The sequence below is a fragment of the Netta rufina genome (genome assembly GCF_964035555.1).
Source record: "Netta rufina genome assembly, chromosome: 11".
NCBI classification, from domain to species: Eukaryota; Metazoa; Chordata; class Aves; order Anseriformes; family Anatidae; genus Netta; species Netta rufina.
Window position 1 is genome coordinate 5213842 of NC_140134.1, and position 19811 is coordinate 5233652.

At 36.5% G+C, this 19811-nt stretch overlaps 1 protein-coding gene across 1 annotated transcript in view; it reads right to left on the minus strand.

Moving 5' to 3' along the window:
- ADAM10 (ADAM metallopeptidase domain 10) overlaps nucleotides 1–19811 on the minus strand; it is a 48196-nt gene that overhangs the window by 16835 nt on the left and 11550 nt on the right. The window contains exons 3-4 of the mRNA XM_084293289.1: nucleotides 8101–8219; nucleotides 6498–6656 (exon numbers count right to left, since the gene is read on the minus strand). Of these exons, the coding sequence (XP_084149415.1) occupies nucleotides 6498–6656; nucleotides 8101–8219 (278 nt within the window). The remainder of the gene's footprint in view (nucleotides 1–6497; nucleotides 6657–8100; nucleotides 8220–19811) is intronic.

Consider the following 19811-nt stretch of genomic DNA (forward strand, 5'->3'; position numbering starts at 1 on the left):
GACAACTTGGATAAGAGACAGCTTGGATGTTTGTTAAACTAAAACTACAAAATCTTGCAAACATTCTTATAGAATTCTATTATTTCAATTAATTCATCTTTCACAATTTTTTGTGTTGTTAGTGGCATGTTAACTGCCAATGCATTAGAACTGAAATTCCAATGATCCTTGGTTTCAAACTCACCTCTACTACTCTCAAACTCTTATCAGTTTGTTAACCATTTTGTTGACAAGGTGAATGCATGATATCCATTTTGGAAAGTAAATGGCACAGGTTTCCATTTTGGAAAGTAAACAACAGTAACAGAGAAGACTGTGTGCATGTAAATGTGTTAAAAATGACAGAATTAGAGATTACAGAAAGTTAAAACAGGCAAACTAAAATGAGGCTGAAAAGAAACATTTTCATCACTGCTTTACTATAGCTCGCTGTTTAAATTTTAATAGCAAAACTGTAGTATTATCTGGGTACACATCAAAGTTAAATATGCTGGAAATTTAAATCAGCTCACTGAGAAGATTTTACAACAACTGGCTGCTTACCCAGGGCAATTCTTTCAGTACTTGCCAATGCAGACCTCATCGCACACGTTAATGTGCTTCAGAAACACGCAGTTGGGTTATCTACTTTGAATGTTAGTACCTACTGAAGATCTGTAAGCACACTGTGCTTGCAGAAACTCCTTCCAGAGGTGAGAACTGCCAAAGGGAAGAGGTTTTGCCCCTTCAGTTTCTCTACGAACTGGAACCCATCATAAATTGGTGCCCCAGTAACAAATAGAGGAAAGATTATGGGATGGTGATCCACATATACTAATACTTACAGAGGCAGTTTCTGTAGGGCAAACTCTTTACCATCAGCACAAAAGGGTGCAGGTTTTATCAGAAATGCATAAACTTCACCAAGATGCCTTGTTTTTGTTGTTGTTGTAAGTGCAAAGATCCAAAATCAGAGAGTAAATAGAATCATAGAATCGATATGCCTGGAAAAGACCTCCAAGGGCATCTGGTCCAACCATCCCCCTACCACCAGTATCCCCCACTAAACCATTCCTAAGCACCAGGTCCAACCTTTCCTTGAACACCTCCAGGGACGGTGACTCCACCACTTTCCTGGGCAACCCATTCCAATGCCTAAACTCTCTGGGAAGAAATTCCTTGGGATTTCCATCCTGAACCTCCCCTTGTGCAACTTGAGGCCGTTCCCTCTGGTCCTGTCACTAGTTATCTGTGAGAAGAGGCCGACCCCCACCTCACCACAACCTCCTTTCAGGAAGATAGGACAGGCTTGGAGCAGTATAACTCTAAAGCCTAGAAGCTGGATCTTGAGAAGTTGATCTCCACATTATATGTATTTCTGGGGATTTTGCTATGAAGTTTGCTATGAAGATTTTGCTAGGCTGGTTCTGTGGAGTCAAACCCCACTAGCCATTACAGCACAGTACACGCACCGTTATGTATTCTGGTTCAGCTTCATCTGAAAGTTGCCTTTAATTATCTTTGATTCTCAGTCTGTTTCCTGCATTCATACTATATGATATTGCTAAGCTCTTTCAATATACAAGCCCAACTTGTTTCAGATGTTCTCCCTACATCATCAAGCTCTGAATTTCAAATTTCAATAATTAAAAGCTGGGGAAAATTAAATAGCAATAGGAATTAAAATATTGTATCCTTGGCATGCAGCCTTGGAGCTCTGAAAAAAAAAGCATTCCATATGAGTTTATGGTTCAAAATACCAACTAACAGTACAACAACATCCAACTGAAACAATGATAAGCTTAAAAGGACAAATAAATCAACAATTAAAGTAGCATTCCAACCTTCCTTCTTCCCAACTATGTATATTTACAAATGTTTAAATAAGCCATGTGTTTGTTTTGTTTTGTTTTTATAACTAGTTAGGCTAATTTAAACATAGTTAACATCATTTTTTCAAATTGGATCCTTTACTAGCTACAAAATATTTTACTGTGATTGTAAACTTTGCATAGTAGGGAAGAACCTCTTAATAATCAAGCTTCTCTGAAAATAAAATCTCAGCTAAAGAGTAATTGAAAGCTTACAATTGCATGCAAACAGTTATTCATTATCTCACTAGCAAATTAATTTTATCTATTATAACAATATCCAAGTACAGTATTGTACTTCAAAGTGTATTTTAAGTCTGAACTTTATAGAAGCTACTCTAACATGAAAATACATCACTTTCTTCAGTCAACTTTCTTTCTTTTTGACTAGTGTTTGCCAATGAGATTGTTAGCAAAAACTTGATTTTGCACAGAAGATAATTTGTTTGGATTCTACTAAGGATTATGGTTTAAATTAAAATAATAATAAAAAAAAATAATCCTCAGTGGTAACTTTAGTAAGTGTGCATTAATTAGTATTTTGAAAAAAAAAAAAGGATCTTACACTTACGAAAGAACTAGTATTGTCCTTTTCACTATGTCACACAAGTGTCCATGAGTTGTAGTTATTAAAACCAGGTAACTTTATTTAATGATTTTCTGTATATTTATTTCCCATATTTCAATTTTTATCACACAAATACCATTTTTGAATGGTTGTCTCATCACATTCCTCCCAATATGGCTAGCCCTAGCACAGTGCCAGAGGAATGAAGAGACCAAAATGCTCATATTACAAGCCACTTCATCCCTTCACTAATTTGATTAACAAGCTGGTGTAATACTGGCTTTGCTACAACCAAGACTGAACAAACAGCACTGCCCAGTCACTACCTTCTGCACTTTGTGGTACCCTGGCTACCATCACTATACTAAAATTATTAAGAGCAAAGAACCATAGATACAACTCTTCCCTTCTCCCTTTCCATTGTAGAACAATTCTACTTTCTTTAATCTGTGATTCTCATTGCCTGCTTTCACATCACTATTTATCCCTGTCACAAAGACATGTTATACAGGGCAGGAGTTAGAAGCTAATGGGCAATACTGTCTCACCTTCAGCACACTTCATCTGTGCAAAGCCACCATAGCTTCAAAGCAATTGCAAGTGGCAACTGCAGGAATCTGCAGAAAGTAACTGGAAACATGACTGCACAGCATATTTTGCAGCAGCACAAAACACCATTTTATGTTATCAGCACACTTCTATTCATTCTTTGGCATGATGACAATTGACAGTACAGTACTAGAAAAAAATGCTGCCAATGTATTACACAAAACAAGCAGTCTTCCCTCTGCATCTTGTTTCCCAAAGAGGTTAGGAAATCCCTTAATACATTTCTAATATTGACTAACTGCAATTCAAGCAAATATTTATCACCTCATAAAGTAGTAATTTGGTAAGAAACACTTTAAGTGGATGACCATTAAAATTGTACATTAAACAGGCTGCAACAACAATTGCCACCATTTAGCATATGCTGGGAAAAACAAATCCCAAGAACAGATTTGAATACACTCCACTAAAAACAGGAGGCAGGTAATAGTGGGTAGTACAGCTTGGGAGCATGCCTTGTTTACAGAGAAAGTTACACACAAAGCTTTCTTTTGTTAAATAATGAATTACCCCTGAACTGTGAAGGCACTGTTCCCTGTTCATCTTCCAAGATTTATTTCCACCATCCCCTGCAGCAGTTCCAGTGCTGAAGCTAGACAGGAGTTACTTGGTGTCAGATGACTTGGACAACTTTGCCCCCCATCACAGCGGTCTGATCTATGTTCTCGTGATGCTTTTAAGTGCTTTGAGAGGTACAGCCTTCTGCTGGCTCTTTGGGATCACGAGCTTCTTGGCTTATCCCTACCACAACCCCATGAACCGATCACAAGAACACACGTGCTTTTACCATCAAAACTGCTGCTTACAGTCAATGTTAAATTGAAAAACACTAGAAGCCTATTTTCCACCACAGCCTATCAAAGAAGAATTTAATTACAGGATCAATTCTCTAACTAGGAAAAATCCTCAGGTAAAATAAATACTTGATTTCTCTATTGTTGAAAGTCTGTGTTTCCATTTTAGTACAATCTGGCACAATGTTAAAAAAAAAGAAAAAGAAAAGTAGTAACAGATTAAAAAACAACAAAATCATTTTCATTTCATTATCTTATTCTAGGTAGATAGCAGAGAGGTAGAAGTTATTAATGATATATACAACTATAGCCACTCAGATAAAATAAAAGAATTTTTATCCTTTAAATACCTTTGGCAGGTATCCTTTGCATCTGACAAAACGAAAAAAATGTGATGAAGAATCTTTGTCAGCAAATAGTGTAATCTCTTAAGTATTTAGGTTAACTACGCAATGGATACTGCTTTAGGCAGCAGGGGAAAGGACATGACAAGGTTCCACTCAAAATAATGAAGATTCAGCCCTTCAACAGCCATGGAGATCTGGCCAATACTAGCAAAAGCAACAGTGTCAGAACAAAATCCAAATTTAAGTAGATAGAATTAAAGCTGTATTTTTTGTTTTGTTTTTGTTATTATTATAGGCCGTCTGTCACACTGTGCTCCCGTGACAAGTGCCAAGTAGACCTTCATTACAATATTAGCAATGACCCTACACACACAAAAAAAAAAAAAAAAAACAAGAAATCAAGTTCTCAAATCATACACAGTCTGCAATCCTCGCTCAGTTCAATCAGCAGATACTACTTTGCAAAACTACAAAATCCTTTACTTTTCAGTTGTAGAGTTCTTCCCAGGCCATGGAAGATTAAATGACCACTTTCATTGCCTTGAAGTTCTGAACAGGATTTTCCTGTCTACTGTTGATCTGAGGAAACAGGCAACTGATTTTGTATTTGACTCTATGAACTCAGGGATACATTTGCAGCATATGGGATTTAAATACAGTAAATACAGCTCCAATGAAATCCTAACCCTTAAAAGAAAATAGCTTCCAAAACATTTTAATGAAAACAGTAGTTTACATCTCTCTTGCACTAAATTATAAAATTGTTTGATCAGGAGTGACTTAGAAACTAAAATCATTCAACTTGTGTTTCAAGTCATGAATAGAAGGCTGCCTTCCACTGGTCACCACATCTACTGTAACACAGACAAAAGCAGCCTTACAAAGTTGACAATATAATCCCCATTTACAAAAAACACTTTTGTTTAAATACTGAAAAAGAGCTCATTGAGATGCTAATCATATGTTGCATTGTGATTTCTGAAAGGCACTAAAAAGCATATTGTTTCAAAAGGCAGATATGTGGGTGACCAGAAAATATACCAAATTAAAGCAAAGATTTTTCCTCCCCCGGTCTCTCCTAAATTAGCTATGTGAGCATTTTTGTTGCCTTTGTCTTGTGTAAGATACTACAAGTTTGCCTCTATTTCACAAGAATTAGCTTAAGTTAATACAGTAACAGATTAGGGTTTGCTTTTATTTTTGAAGCTACTGTAAAGCCTACTTTTTTTAATGCAGTTCATTTCAAAAATAGCTCAAAGGAGGTGCAAAAAAATAATAATTTCAAAAGCACTATTAAGAAAGCAACAGAAGCAGTTGTATACTTGAAGATATTTCAGACCACAGAAATCATAGAAGAGTCTAGGATACCAATGAAAAAAACATTAAACTGTATAACCATCAGGCATGCACATCAGACTCTGCCTTGTAAACACCAGGAGTGGTGCATTTTCAAATAGTGCTGCTTGGAATTAGCTTCAGGATGGGCTATTTTCAACCATGCTGAGCAAGCTACAATGCTCACTCATTTGGTGATTTGGAAGCCATATTTTACTGTTGCTTAGATGTGGCTCTTTGGAAAAGATGGAGACAATCCTCTCTGATAATCTGATTTTGTTTCTAACTGATGACTGATGCACTAGATTCAAGAGCAAAAACAGTGTAAGCCAACATACTATCATCTAAATAAATAATTGAATATATATCCTACTTCTATTCAGTTTAATAGGGCATTACTATGAACCAAGTTCATTGTTAGCTTTATCCAGCTCTCAAGTGATGAATTTACTCCTACAAGACAGCAATACTGATTTTCATAAAATCAAATCTTTTGATCCTTTAAGGTATAGACTTAAGACAGAACTCCCATCAGAGCTGTTTAAAACAGGACATACTGGGTGCCAACACATCTTTTAGAAAGCTATCTGAAGACCGTTGTGACCTATACATGCAGGTGAAGCTTTCATTTTCTACAAACACCACTGTTACTAGTTGTTGGTAAGTGCATAGGGTCTTGAACTTTAAGTACACTTTATTTTACAGATCACAGGAAAGATCAATCAGACCAAGGAGTGTTAAAAAGGCATTTTTCTAAAGAAACGTGTGTCCAGTGAGCAGAAAATACACTGCTTATATGCTAAGGATTGCTTAAAATAACAGAATAAGGAAAACTAAATCTTTTTCACACCATAAGTTTTAATCACGTTAGAACAGCACAATTCACATTGTCGCATGCAAACCAAAGTCTCACTTGATGCTTATAAACAGCTTACGGTTTTTGACATTTAATAACAAAAATATTTCATCTGTAGCACAAAATGGAAATACTCACTGATATCATCTTCATGATAGATGACAGAGTGGAACGGTAAAGTTTTGTCCTTAATGTATCTCTCTGCTGGCTCAATATAAAAGGTCCCACTATGAGTTTGGATGAACCCTTCAAATCTTCCATCAATAACAGATCCATGGCTAAGACTCCCTTGCTCACCTGTTAAGGAAAAAATGTACCTTTTTTAATACCTTCCTAAAAGCCTTCAGTCCTGTGCAAACTTCAAGAATACACTCTACACAAGATGTTAATCAGACTATGCTAAGGCATGATACTTGCATAATTATCTTAATAGTGCAGCAGTTTCCAACTGGTAAAAACCTATTAATTATACAGTAGTAAGATTCAATATAATAACAGTAAAACATTCTTGCAGCAAATTTGTGTCTGAACTCTGAAGGCTAAGAATATTCAACAGTAAGACATGTTTGCCCAAAATCATAGTTCTTGAGTTCAATAGCTTCCCAAGCCTTCAGCACAAATCAGATACATACGTGACAGACTTAAAAAGTATACAATGAAGAATTCAACTCCATATTCCAGAATTGTCACGTATGGAGCATTAAATCTTATAATCTAGTGCTGTCATTATGCACCTATTCATACAATTATAAAAAAAAATCATTGAGTGTATATTGAATTCTGAAAGCTTTCTGAGAAAGATTTCCCTATATGCAAGACACCCATGTTTCTCTTCAGGCATAACCCTCTTAAAACTGTAGCTAGGTTTAAATGTGGGATGAAATGATTATTTGTTTGAAACATTTACAATCTGGATAAGTACAACTGTCTACTACAGCATGCAACATCCCCAGAAGCCATCTCCGTAAAAAGCACAGAAGATTACTGAAAAACGTTTATACACTTCTCCACTGAGGAGGGTTCAGAATCACACTATCAAATTATCAAAACTGTACTTCCAACTCCCATACCTCAAAAGCCATCTGGCATACTCAAGTCAACAAGCACGCTGGTCTACCTAGATGCATATTAAGCACTGTGTATACTTTTTTTTCCCCAGTTCAAAACAGTCACTTTAAGACTGCAGCACATTACTAATAGAGATCTTCAGGAGCCAGTCAGATTTCTTTCAGATCTGAGACAGACTGTATAGCGAGACAGAGCAAGTCTTAATCCTCCTCTTCATCTACTTTTAATTCCTTCATTCTCCTTCCCTTTTAATCAATTTTCTTTTATATTTACTGAAATAACAGAAATGAGGTATTTTACCCTTAATAGTGGCAGCTCTATAGTCGTTCCATTTATTTAAACTAAGAACAGTGTCTGATTTTACTTTTTTTGTTGTTGTTTAAATGCAGACAGCTTTTTCTTTTTGTAATGCATCAGACTTCTATAAAGAATAAGTTCACAAACAGAGTTGAGCCTCAAGTTACATGGATGTATAAGAAATACCAAGTAAAAAAAATCATTTAACTATCACTCATTTGAGAATAAAAGCAGGGGGAATTTCATTAAGATGCATTATTAAAGTTTAACAATGTAGGTAACCTAATCATATTGATATTCACTTCCTGCATGTACTTTTAAAAATTTCTGTTTTAAAATGACTGCACTTTAATCCATTTTAAAGCATAGTACTTACCATAAATGTGTCCAGTGTAAATATGGGAGGTATCGTAATCAATTACTTGATTTGATGTTTCTACTTTAAAATCCTCAGTAAAAAGAGACGTATCTCTCTTCATTCGAAGGTTGAAGTGCCTGAAGTGAATAAAAACAGATGGTAAACCAGCTTTGAGCTTCAGTTACAAAAGCACTCAGTGAAGTACTTCTGACCAGCACTGCCATGCAAACAATTTGCAAAACTGTAAAATTTACCTATGGAAAATGTTTATACTGTCCAATAATTTGACCATAGCCTAGAAAGATTTCCTTAAACAAGACTATTTAGATGCTTTTGATACAAGAAGCTAAATCTACAAGATTTAAGCTAGAACACAGGGTTAGACCTAAGCGCATACATCTAAAATGCTGACTTTCCCACTCCTCTAGAAGATGCAGATTTAACTATAGGAAAAATCAATTATTTCTGTGATATAGATGAGAAGCAGAATAAATAAGAACCACTATCAGCTTATTTTACTTTATTTGCCAAAATTTAAGTGTAATGTAAATGACATGTAGATGAGCTAATTACTGTTTCATCTGAAACTGAAACATTTGTATTGAAGCAAATACTAAAACTGGTAGAGTTACACATGTAACTATGTAAACAACTCCACTCTTTTAATTATCTTGTCCAAATTACAACACTAAGTTCTTTGACAGAACTCCTACTGGCAGTCTTTGTATGAAACATATGACATTCTTATCTTTGTAAGAAAATGGAAGTTTGATTCAGCAGAGTCACATATCATAACCTGAGTGTTATACACTCAGGTTGAATTCACAGAATCACAGAACGTTAGGGATTGGAAGGGACCTTGAAAGATCATCTAGTCCAATCCCCCTGCTGGAGCAGGAACACTTAGATAAATTCATACCTGTGACATCCATTATTTCAGCATTTCACTTGTTATTTTCTTAAATTCTGTATCAACACACTGTTTAAATACAGATTAGTGAACTTCTATCCTTGATTTTCTTAGATCTGCACAATCTTGAATTTGAAGGAATATTATAGTTATGTCACCAATTTGTTACATCAAGAGTAGCCTTGGTAAGATGCCTAGCTCTGTGTCAGAGTCTTCATCCAAAAGGGCACGACCAGTTTCTCAATATACACTGTATACTAATGACAGAGCTGACTTTCCACAGGGAAAGCTTCTGTCCATTTGTACTAATGGAAGAATAACCAAAAGAATTAAGGACCACAGTGTAAAGTCAATTAGATACACTAGGAAGTAATTAGGCTTTATCCAAATTAAACACAGAATATCTTGCATTTTTGCTTGCATATTAGCTATTATAATGAAACTATAGGTATAAATATTTTGAAACAACTGTATGCTAAAATGTAAAATTCAAGATCAAAGCAAAACGGCATGCCTATGCTTGAAAGGGCTCTATAGTGACTCGTGTTGGCTATTCTATAATGCATACATTACACTACAGTCAAACCGTCTTTATTTATTATTGTGGCCACAGTGAAAATGAACCTTCAAAGCAACCACTATCCTCTGGTGATGCATGAGAGTTATCTCCTATGAGGTTATAGGTTATGAAATTCTGAGATATGGCTAATGGATGTGAAAGGTTAAACTTCAGCAGTTCCCTGTGACACTCAGGCTTACAGCCAAACCTGCCAGTGCTCGCATTATTATTTCAATATGGGCGTAATATAGCTGGGTAGATTCTCCTCTTAAAATGAAGAAACAACTCACTACAGATGCACTCGAATATCAGTCACTGAAAAATGCATGTCAGTAAACAGTCACTATCTATCCACACGCAGACAGTACCCACATGGGGATGGTAACCACCTGTGTGTGCTTTACAAAAGCTAGTAGTACTGACACTGTCACAGACAGACGCAGTAAGAGTTCTTCCCCTTTCTGTTAGCATCTTTACTAGCTCTAAAAAGCTGTCTTTTCATAACAGGATAATGATGATGATGAAATAACATGAATGAGCATCGCAGGAAAGCACCCTATCCAAAATTATACAAGACATTATGGGTGGATGACACGACACTATTTTGTGTGGCTTTTCTGCAAGGAAGTTGGAAATGAACAGGCAGAAAAAAGTAAGACCAGGAATGATAAGAACTTAAGGATTTTCTCTCAAGTACTTGAAGAAGTACTCACTTTGTAATACTGTGCTCTGTGTGTTAGAAAGATTTGAACTTCAGTTTGAATTTCCCCTGTGGCCAAGCTCCCCGCAGTTACTGATGATGGATCAGACTCTCTCCAAGTACATCTGAACTGAAGTTAAATGAGCAGAGACCCTCAGTACTTTAGAGCAGCTCTCCTCCCATGTCTAACATATGATAAAGACTTCTTACTGTAATAATTCTATATTTTTGTCTGTGGTGAGCCAAAATTTCTCCTAATCTCACACCAAGAACATCTAATATGGCTAAAATTATGTTGTGGGGTTTTTTTGTTGTTGTTGTTGTTGGTTTTTTTTGTATGTTTGTTTGTTTTTCTGGTGAAGAAAGTAAACTTCCAGAAAAAAAACAGACAAAAAATTATATTTGCTCAGAAGTATGAAACAATTATTTTGCAATTAAACTTATATGAATACCACTAGAAAAATCTCAGTTAAAAAGACACTGGAGAAACTGTTATTTCTAATAGCCAATCGCATCAAGAACTTCTCTGTAGGTTTGAAATACACCTTATAACACAACGTAATACTTCTTATATGTTAACTCCTGTATATGTAAGTGGAGCAGGAAAAATTTGGACTTTACCATAGAACAAAGTGAATCATTTATCAATTTGAGCCTGAAATAACAAAGTAGATAGATGAACAAGCCTCAGGCCTCGATTGGAAGTCATCCAAGCTATCCTCTCCTCAGTCACCAAGTCACCTAAGTAAACATCTTACAAATTAGTATAATGTTTTGTGTTGCACTCCTGAACTACCACTGCTGACCATCCTGTAACCATGCGTTAGGGTCAGTTTTGAGTAGATGACCTGCACTACCTTCCCCTTTGGAGGGGCCAGGGGAAGCTGAGCACAGTTTATAGAAGCTGGAAATTGTTCTTCCTCCTGGGTGGCATCCCCTTCCCATCACTATTACGCAGTCACTTCAGCATGGGCTGTTAGAAGTTAGATGTATTAAATACAGTTTCACTGGTTTAAAACTAGGAAGCCTTTATTTGTTTATTTATTTTCCTTTTCATTTCTTCTTCTTTCTTCCTTTTGGCATTGGTACACAACACTAAATTGTAACTCAAATGCTAAGTCTGTTATGCTGCCAGTTATCTGATTATTAATATAATTAGCTCTCTTTGCAGGATTACAGAACTTTTTCAAGTACAAAATAATGCAGATGTGTTTCATGTGGACAATTCTCAACCATTTGATTTCTTAATTTAGCCAAACTATTAGATAACCTGAACACTTCAGAGCTATTTTTAAATAGGTCTTTTCTTGGTCATTCAAACATGCTTGATGGTAACAGGATTATCTGTCTGGACAGCTGACCCTTCTCATTCTGAAAATGAAACGACTACTCTTCCCTTAGTTCTTCCCCATCAAAAATGGAGGGAGAAGATAAGCAGTCAGGGAAAGAAAAATAAACTACCAATTAGTCTCTACTTCCAAGAGTTAACAACTTTAACAGATTACCAAACTTTAAACAACAATAATCATAAAACTCCGTGTATTACATGAAAGCAATAATAGGAAAAGTAAATTCAATTTTTATGGCTATGCAGAGACATGTTAATGCGCTTCTTACGAGTGTCACTGAAATTAATTGCACTGAAAGATGACAGCTTATAGCTGGGGAAACTCCAAATTGTAATGGCTGCACCAAACAAATGCATGGCTGGCAGGGACCCCAAAAAATCCAGCTCATCCCACTTTACAAAGAGAGAATTAAGAATGCAGCCACCAACTTCAGTAATGCATCTGAATTGTCAGTAAGAAATTTCCAAAGACCCTACAGAAAATCCATTTTGGTGTCTCACCTGATATAGAAGATGGTCTAACATTTACTATAGATTTCTTCTAAGTAAGTATTTCTTCCCCTTTCTTAAAGGGACTATACACTAGACTCTATCCCTCTTGAAATTATATGGAAGAGAACGCATCTCGGTTTTCTTTCCTGGGTTAGATCCAGTAACATCATGAATTGTTCTGAGGACAGAAGACTCCAGAGAAGAGCAACTGATTTTTCTGTGTCACTCATGGATATGGTTTCTAAACCCAGCCACAATGGAATAAGCAAGAAGCTTCAAAGTTGTTTTTGTTTTGTAATTACCATATCTGCAGCATGTAGAGTTCTCTGCGCTAGCACCTGTAGCAGTATAGACTAAGCTATTTCCTAGGCTAATTACACACCAGGCAGAAGGTAATTATTTCCAGAAAAATAATGCTCATTTTATTTTCACACTTACTAACTTGCGTAAGACATTTCTCAGCAGCAGGAGTGTCTAGAATAGGCATAAATCAATTAAGACCAAGATTTGACCTTGCTTACTGATTGCTGCTTCTGTCTTACACATACCTGGCAACTGCATTTAGTTACTGTGTGGCTGCTCATTTGACCGAAGCCAGAATTTTTAGTAAAACTGTACACATTGTTATATAGTCAGCTTTGTTTAAAAATACATTTTCCCATGCCTTGCTCATTAACAGCAGTACCCTAAAGACTATCAAGATGTAGATTTTGATTTTACCATAGTTTACCTCAGGGACTTGCAAATACATAATGCAGCAACCTGGTGATAATTGAAGAAAAATAGGTGATAGTGACATGTTTAGTTAAAAAACCACTGGTTTCCCATGGGCTCCGGTTATTTGAATCTGTGCTCTAATCACAGAGCAAGCAGTTTTAAACAAAAAGCTGTGTGCATATGCTGACAGCACAGGACAAATAGAACATTAAAGGTGCAAACGCAAGAATTAATGTTTAATCTATTATTCCATTTCTTTTCAGTACGAGTCTAGGGCCATGATGAAGCATTCAAAACATTAGGATACCGACAAAGTCTGCAGAGAAAGATACTATCAGTAGCATGCAGAAACGGTACTCAGTGCTTTTTCTTTCCTATTTTTCCTCCACCAGATTCCCATTAGCAACCAGTGGCAGGCTAAGGGTGCAAAATCACTCAGGGACCAGAGGAGATTGTTAAATAAAAAAATATATACGAAAAGAGGAAGATGGAGGAGTTACTCCACAGTTGGAAAAAGTGCCTGAGAAAAGGAAACAGAAGGTTATGGGCTTGCAGCAATATGCAGTGTGACAAGGAAAGACCATTTAGGTTCATATTCTACTTCTTGGTAGGAATCAGATACACAACAAATCTTTGCAGATGTGTTTCTGTGAGTCTCCTCACAAGGCAGGATCCAGAAGATACTACTCTGCTTGAGGTGCAAGTCTTTTACCCTTACTTTTTCCCATTTAAGAATTCAAAGATCTCTGAGAAACTGAAAGAGTCTATTGCTGAAAATAATTCAAGCCCCTCTTTCTACCTGCCCTCCACATGAGGCATCGCAAAATCTAAGTTCAACACCTACAGGCTGTTCAACTCATTCCAACCCTGAACTGTAAGAAATAGGAGACAGCTTAACAACTGAATAGTGGGTTTAAACTACTTACAGGTGAAATCCACACTTAGGGACATTATTGCTTTACGCTGTTTTTACAAACACTATCCATCAGCATATAACCGACAATTCCCAAGGTCTGTCTACCTGCACTAAAGAAAATGCATCTTTGAAATAGCAGGTGATGGGGTCTCCAGGTTTAGCATTCTTTCTATTGACTACTTAGATGCAGGTAGACAATATCAGCCTCTAGTAGGTATTCACATAAAAACCCATCTTGACAGCATCAGTGCACTGAGCAATCCCAACCAGAATGCTTGCAGCTCATGTTTGTTTGCTGTTGACACCCCTACAGTGGCTTTTCTAATTGCTCAGAGACTTCTTTCCTGACCTTCAGAAGTCAGACCTGCCAAGCTCGTTATTCTACAAGCACATAACTGAGGAGGCAGCCTTCACCTTAAACAACGTGCCACTGATTATTCTTCATATACCGAGCTGTAAACACATCAGCTGGCTCCGATAGCAGAAACCATCCAAGTGGGCTAACAAGTAGCTGCACGTTGTCCAGTGTACACTCCTAGAAAGTAGGTCAAGCATTTCCCTGTCCTCAAGAGTACAGTGCTCAGATTTTAAGAGCAGATAATCTTTATCCAGGGCTGATTTTTTTTTTTTTTCCTTTCAGTACAAACTTTTAGTTAGGAGAGTTAAAGTACAAGCTCTATGCCACTTGGTTTCCTGTTCATCCAAAACAACCTTCCCATCTGTATTTACATAAGGTTTGAATATGTGCCAGGTTCTAACAGATTTCAAAAACAGGTGAGGGAAAAAAAAAAAGCAAAACAAAACCCAAAAAAACAGGTGAAGAAAAATGTTAGCTACTCCATGAATTCAAACTAAGAAACCAGTTTATAAAGAAGTTTTCTTAGTGAAACAAAGAAAGACATCAGGATAAATCTGCTAGCTGGTAGCATGGCATGAGTAGACAGAAAACACATTCCCTAAGCACTTTCATTTAAGCCTATCGCTTTTCATTTGGCTACGTACACCAAAGCTTGCTGGCCAAAGAGTTCTAACGCCTTCACACTCCGGGAAGCTCTGTGCCGCAGCCGGGCAGGCTCACCTTGATGCCAAGAGACATTAGAGTGAGACTCGGATTTTCCAGGAGAACTTGACTGAAATGCTAAATAATTTTTTTCCCCTAAGTGCTAAACAAACTCCAAGGTACTGTATTTAAACCCATAAAACGCAAGACATTTAACCCACAGATCAACCCTTTTCTTTTTTCTTTTTTTAATTAGTATCAGTGAAAACAGATTAAGCCATGAATAAGTAAGAACGTAGGTTCTTGCTTATCAAATCTCTGTAAGACAAATCTTTAGCCTACAGGTATTTTTCAACAAAATGGATGTAAAAAGGGAGACCTACTTCATTGGTCTCTTGACTAGGAAGATATTTTAAAAGTTATTTAACTTAAAAGAAGTGATAATAGATACAGGATAATGAAAGAATGGCTACAGAGCGTTGAATAATGCTGAAAATGCTGCAGTTTGGGGTTGTTTTTGCTTTTTAATTCAGGACAGCCTAAAATGAATTGTAGGAGGAGAATCTTGGAAACAAGCAAACAAACTAACAAATAAATAAATCGCAGAAGCCAGCCAGCCCTATTGGATGACCACTAAAACAGCTTACTTAAGAAATTAGTCTGTTTAGTTGGGATTTTAAGTACGCATGGAACTGGAAAACAAAGACACAACGTAAATTTTTAGATTAGCCCAGTAACTAAGAATATGCTTTTCGTTACCAGACTCGAAGAAAGTAGAAGACTAATTTCATGAGTTATATCGTATGCAAAATTACAGGAGTACTTCAAAATAAATTAAAAGCTATAAAAAGAATGGCTAATGTGAAATAAAAGCCAGCAGATGACAAAACAGTCTTCTTTAATCCAAGAGAATCTAGCTCAGTTACTGCAGGCCATTTCCGACAGCATCTCAGAACGTCACTTTTGAGATTCAAGAAATCAGATGTGACTTCCTTGTGGGTAGCCTCCTTGCCTCTTTATAATCTGCTCAGTCAACAACTGTCCTAAACACAAACAATTAACAGCTCTGAATAGTGAGGGCAATAAAATGGGTTACAAATTACAGAGCCAAGAATATACATGTAAAAATTAACACTTGGAAGGAAGATTGAAATTGTGCTCCACTCCTGCCATTCACAACTGCACCAGAAATGCTGCATAGCTCATAGCATACAGCAAGCCTCCCCAAGCATTTATGCAGTGTTCTGAAATCTGAAATGATAGTCAGCAGATGCCAGAGCAGAAGTACTTTTGAGTCCAGACAAGCTGCATAAGGTGAAGGCTGAGGATCAGGTTAATGCAGTTGCACCAACTGACATAAAACCTTATAGTCTTTATGTCATTTTTTTCCTATTTTGAGCTAGTTTTTAAGATTTGAAGATGTTGGGATGGGTTTAGCTGCCACGACTTGTAAGCCCAAATTAAAACACAGAGAAGCACTTTTATTCCTAAAGCCCATATTGTTCAGCTATCTCAGGTTTTATAGAAACAATCTACCAATATCAAAGAAGTGAATAATTTAAAGTGTTCACAAGCATAACCATATGAAAGGTCTTTTCATTTGTACTGCTTACAAAGAGGCTATATGTTCCAACAGCAACAATGTTGGAACTTAACTTACAGATTTTTTTTTAATTGCAATTTTAAGTAAAAACCTAAGAAAAATGGTCGTTAAATTGCAAAAGATCTGAAGGAAGCTCTTGGTGTACCTTTAATTTAGTAGTAAGGTGTTATGGTTTCAAATGCCTCTTGAAAAATTCTACTTGTTCACTCACTGAAGTAGCAGAGGCAACTTTACCAAGCAAGAGTCATCAACTAATCCAGGTGAAAGAGTGAACATGGGTGTGGACTGGTTATTAAGAGGACAAATTAGGAAAAAATTAGAAAGCATAAGTTATTAGGAAAGCATTATGTTAAACGACTGAGAGTACAGTTAAACACTACATAGCTGTAGTTCCTTTATTGCTCTGAATGTATCAGGCTCTCAGCAATTCCCAGTTTCTAAGTTCAGAGATCACCAGAGGACAGGCAAGTTTTTGAAGTTCTGTCCTGAAAATGGAATCCCTAATAGAGAAGCATCCAGCATATGTTTGACATTCTGCAGTTGATGGGAGCTCAATTTAAGATATTCTGCAATTGGTATATTGCAAACATCTATACTGATAAAGTAAAGAAAACTTTCAAACTTCTCTGCATGAGAAGGGTTGTGCTCGGTATGCAAATGAGCACACATTTTATGGTTTAGTAAGCCGAGCCAAGTACAAAATACTACGTCAATTTCAGCGAAGAACTGCATTCTCAAAATTGCTGACATTACCTTGACACGCAAAATAAAGTTATATCACATTAAACTACTTCACTGTATCTCATCCTGGCGCCACAGGCATTGCTCTTCTATGAACCATCCCATTTGGGTGCTTTCTTTTAATAGCTAAAACATAACAGGAACTTAATTGGTTAATAGAAATGCCATGCATTCATTAATTTTGTGTGAATCCTGCCAGTGCTCAAAGGATACCTTAAATTAACTCACACTAAAACATTGACTATAAAATGTCACCTTTGATATAGTATGATTCCTAACTATATTGTTTTTAACTTCAAATTCCTTCTGATTTCAAGCCTTTTAGAAATAAGCACATTCTGCACCACTGGTGAAGCAACAACATCAACTCATCTAAACTACGTGGGTTATGATTCAAAAGAATTTGTAGCTTACTTTCAGTGATCTTAAGTTACCTATTAAACTAGTGTTTTAGCATTGGATAGTGGTCAGTATGTTTTAATACAGGCATTCAGCCTGACATAGCAAGTTGTATTTTAGATCACCCAACAACAAGAAGTTTGAAAAATGTGTTCTTAACAGACTTATTGTGTAACATTTAACTTTCAGATGAAGATTAAATAAGGCGGGGTTTCTCAAACAATGGTGTGATATACACCCATTTGCAGAACTACGTAGCCTGCTGTGAAGAATGATAGCTGTGGGTTTAGTTCTATCACTACAGTATCTATTTCACGTTATTAAACAGTTCCTAAGGCCATGGTTATGCAGTCACTTGGTATTATTTCTCTTTTATCTTTTTCAAAACAGTCCTGCGAAGTAGAGCTCTTAAACCTGAACAGTCTACTTAAACCTGAAAAAGAACAGATGCAACTTCTACAATCAGAGGATACTTGTAGCTGCCAACCATTTTCTGGACAACAAACCCTTAAGTTTGCTGAATACTATTCTGGCATACATCAGCACTGCCACTGAGAAAAGTAGTGTTGCATCATCCCTCTTATCACATCTGCTTATTTCTGCACCCATTTTTTTTTACAACAACAAGTTTGCTTACACAGTGAATTGAATGAGTAATTAGGCAGGCTGATAAACACACAGCCAAATCACTTCCCTATCCTGACCAGCAGTGTGACCAACAGGCCCTTCTAGCCCAAATGGGAAAATTAGGCTTACAAAGTTCAAATGCAGCATAAAAGCCATTGTGGCGCAGCTAGCTCCATTTGCTATTTCCAGCAGTGAACTGCTGTAGATACTAGGGCAGTTTCTTCACTGTTTCCTGTCCACATAAGATAAGCAGTTCTTCAGAAGCCAACTCAAAACAGAGATTAGCATCAGGGTACTGACATAGGTAATAGCTGTTTACTATCTTTATTAAGTTAACTAGATGCAGGTTGGACAGCATTAGTAAATTAGATAATTAATAATTTTTCTAGACTGTACTCTAACAAAGTTTCAGAGAGCAAAGATTTTTCATACAAATACTTCACCCTGAGGTCTCAGAAGTGCTCTGGTAGTATGCCAATAGATCACTGTACCTGCCCAAAGTCTTAATGAACTATTTAGTATAAAATTAAAAAAAAAAATAAGGTTGAGTTTTCAGAAGCTCAAGCCTCATGCTGACTGAATGCTTTAAAGTTTCACTGGCTGTATTAAAATAAAAATACACTTTGAGAGTCTATGGGCTAAATCAAAATGGTTTAAGTATTTTGCACAAGTGTTTTTCTACCTTATTGCAAACTAATTAGAATATCTGATAGAAAGGTTTTAATGTTGTCATGATGATACACATCACTTAAATAGTTTGTCACAATACGCCAATTCCAATTACAAAAAGGCGGCAATCCTCTTCACACTTTTTTCCAAACTGTCATTATACTTTCTTCAAAAGTTACTAAACATACTGTACAGATTAAAACACAATTCATTTGATCTTTCCTAATTCACTTTTAAAGAAAAATGAAAACAATTTTTAAGAACACATTCAAATTCATTAGCAGGACTTTGTGGACTAAGTTTATATCTTGGCAACTATTCTCTCTTTGGCAGGAAGTGTTGCATGTATCACAGGAAACTACCAAAATCCTGATATATAGACTGGTTTCCCTTACATTATATTTCCATTCAGCTTCCTCCGTTAATGGAAAATTTATCCCTCAGAGCACAGGGACTTAGAAACAGTTCCACATATAAAAATAAGTATCAACCGCTTCCTTCATGAGTAACAGTAACTGTTCTCAAAATCTTTTTAGACCTGCTCGACTATGGCCAGGTGAAACTAAGATCCTGAAAGTGAAAGAAAAGAATTTTTAGACCTCGTTATTGCCAGTACTGTTAACTTCTTTTGAGGATTTTCAGCCCACCTTATTATCACAGAGAGAATGCACAGGCTACGCCAGGAGCTGTGTTTTACAAAGAGTATTATGGAGTCTTTACCAAAGACAAGATGAACCTGCTCAAGCAGACAGAAATGTGGACTGCTCCCAGCAAGAACAAGTCTGATCCTCCCTGCATTACCCTTTCAAGTCATATCAATCTTTTTTTTGCCAAATCATTTTCAGCTCAATCAGTTCCCAGATACTATTCCTTGCATAGTTCTAAGACTACTTGTACTAGCACACAGAAGATGCTGGGAATGCTGTCAGGCCTGTTCCCCACTTTGGTAAGCCTAAACAGCTGGCTGACGGTTAATTTAAGAGTGGCAGCATTACAATGGAACTTCACTGTCTTGTAACTTCCCTGGAGATTTAATTACAAAGTAGAG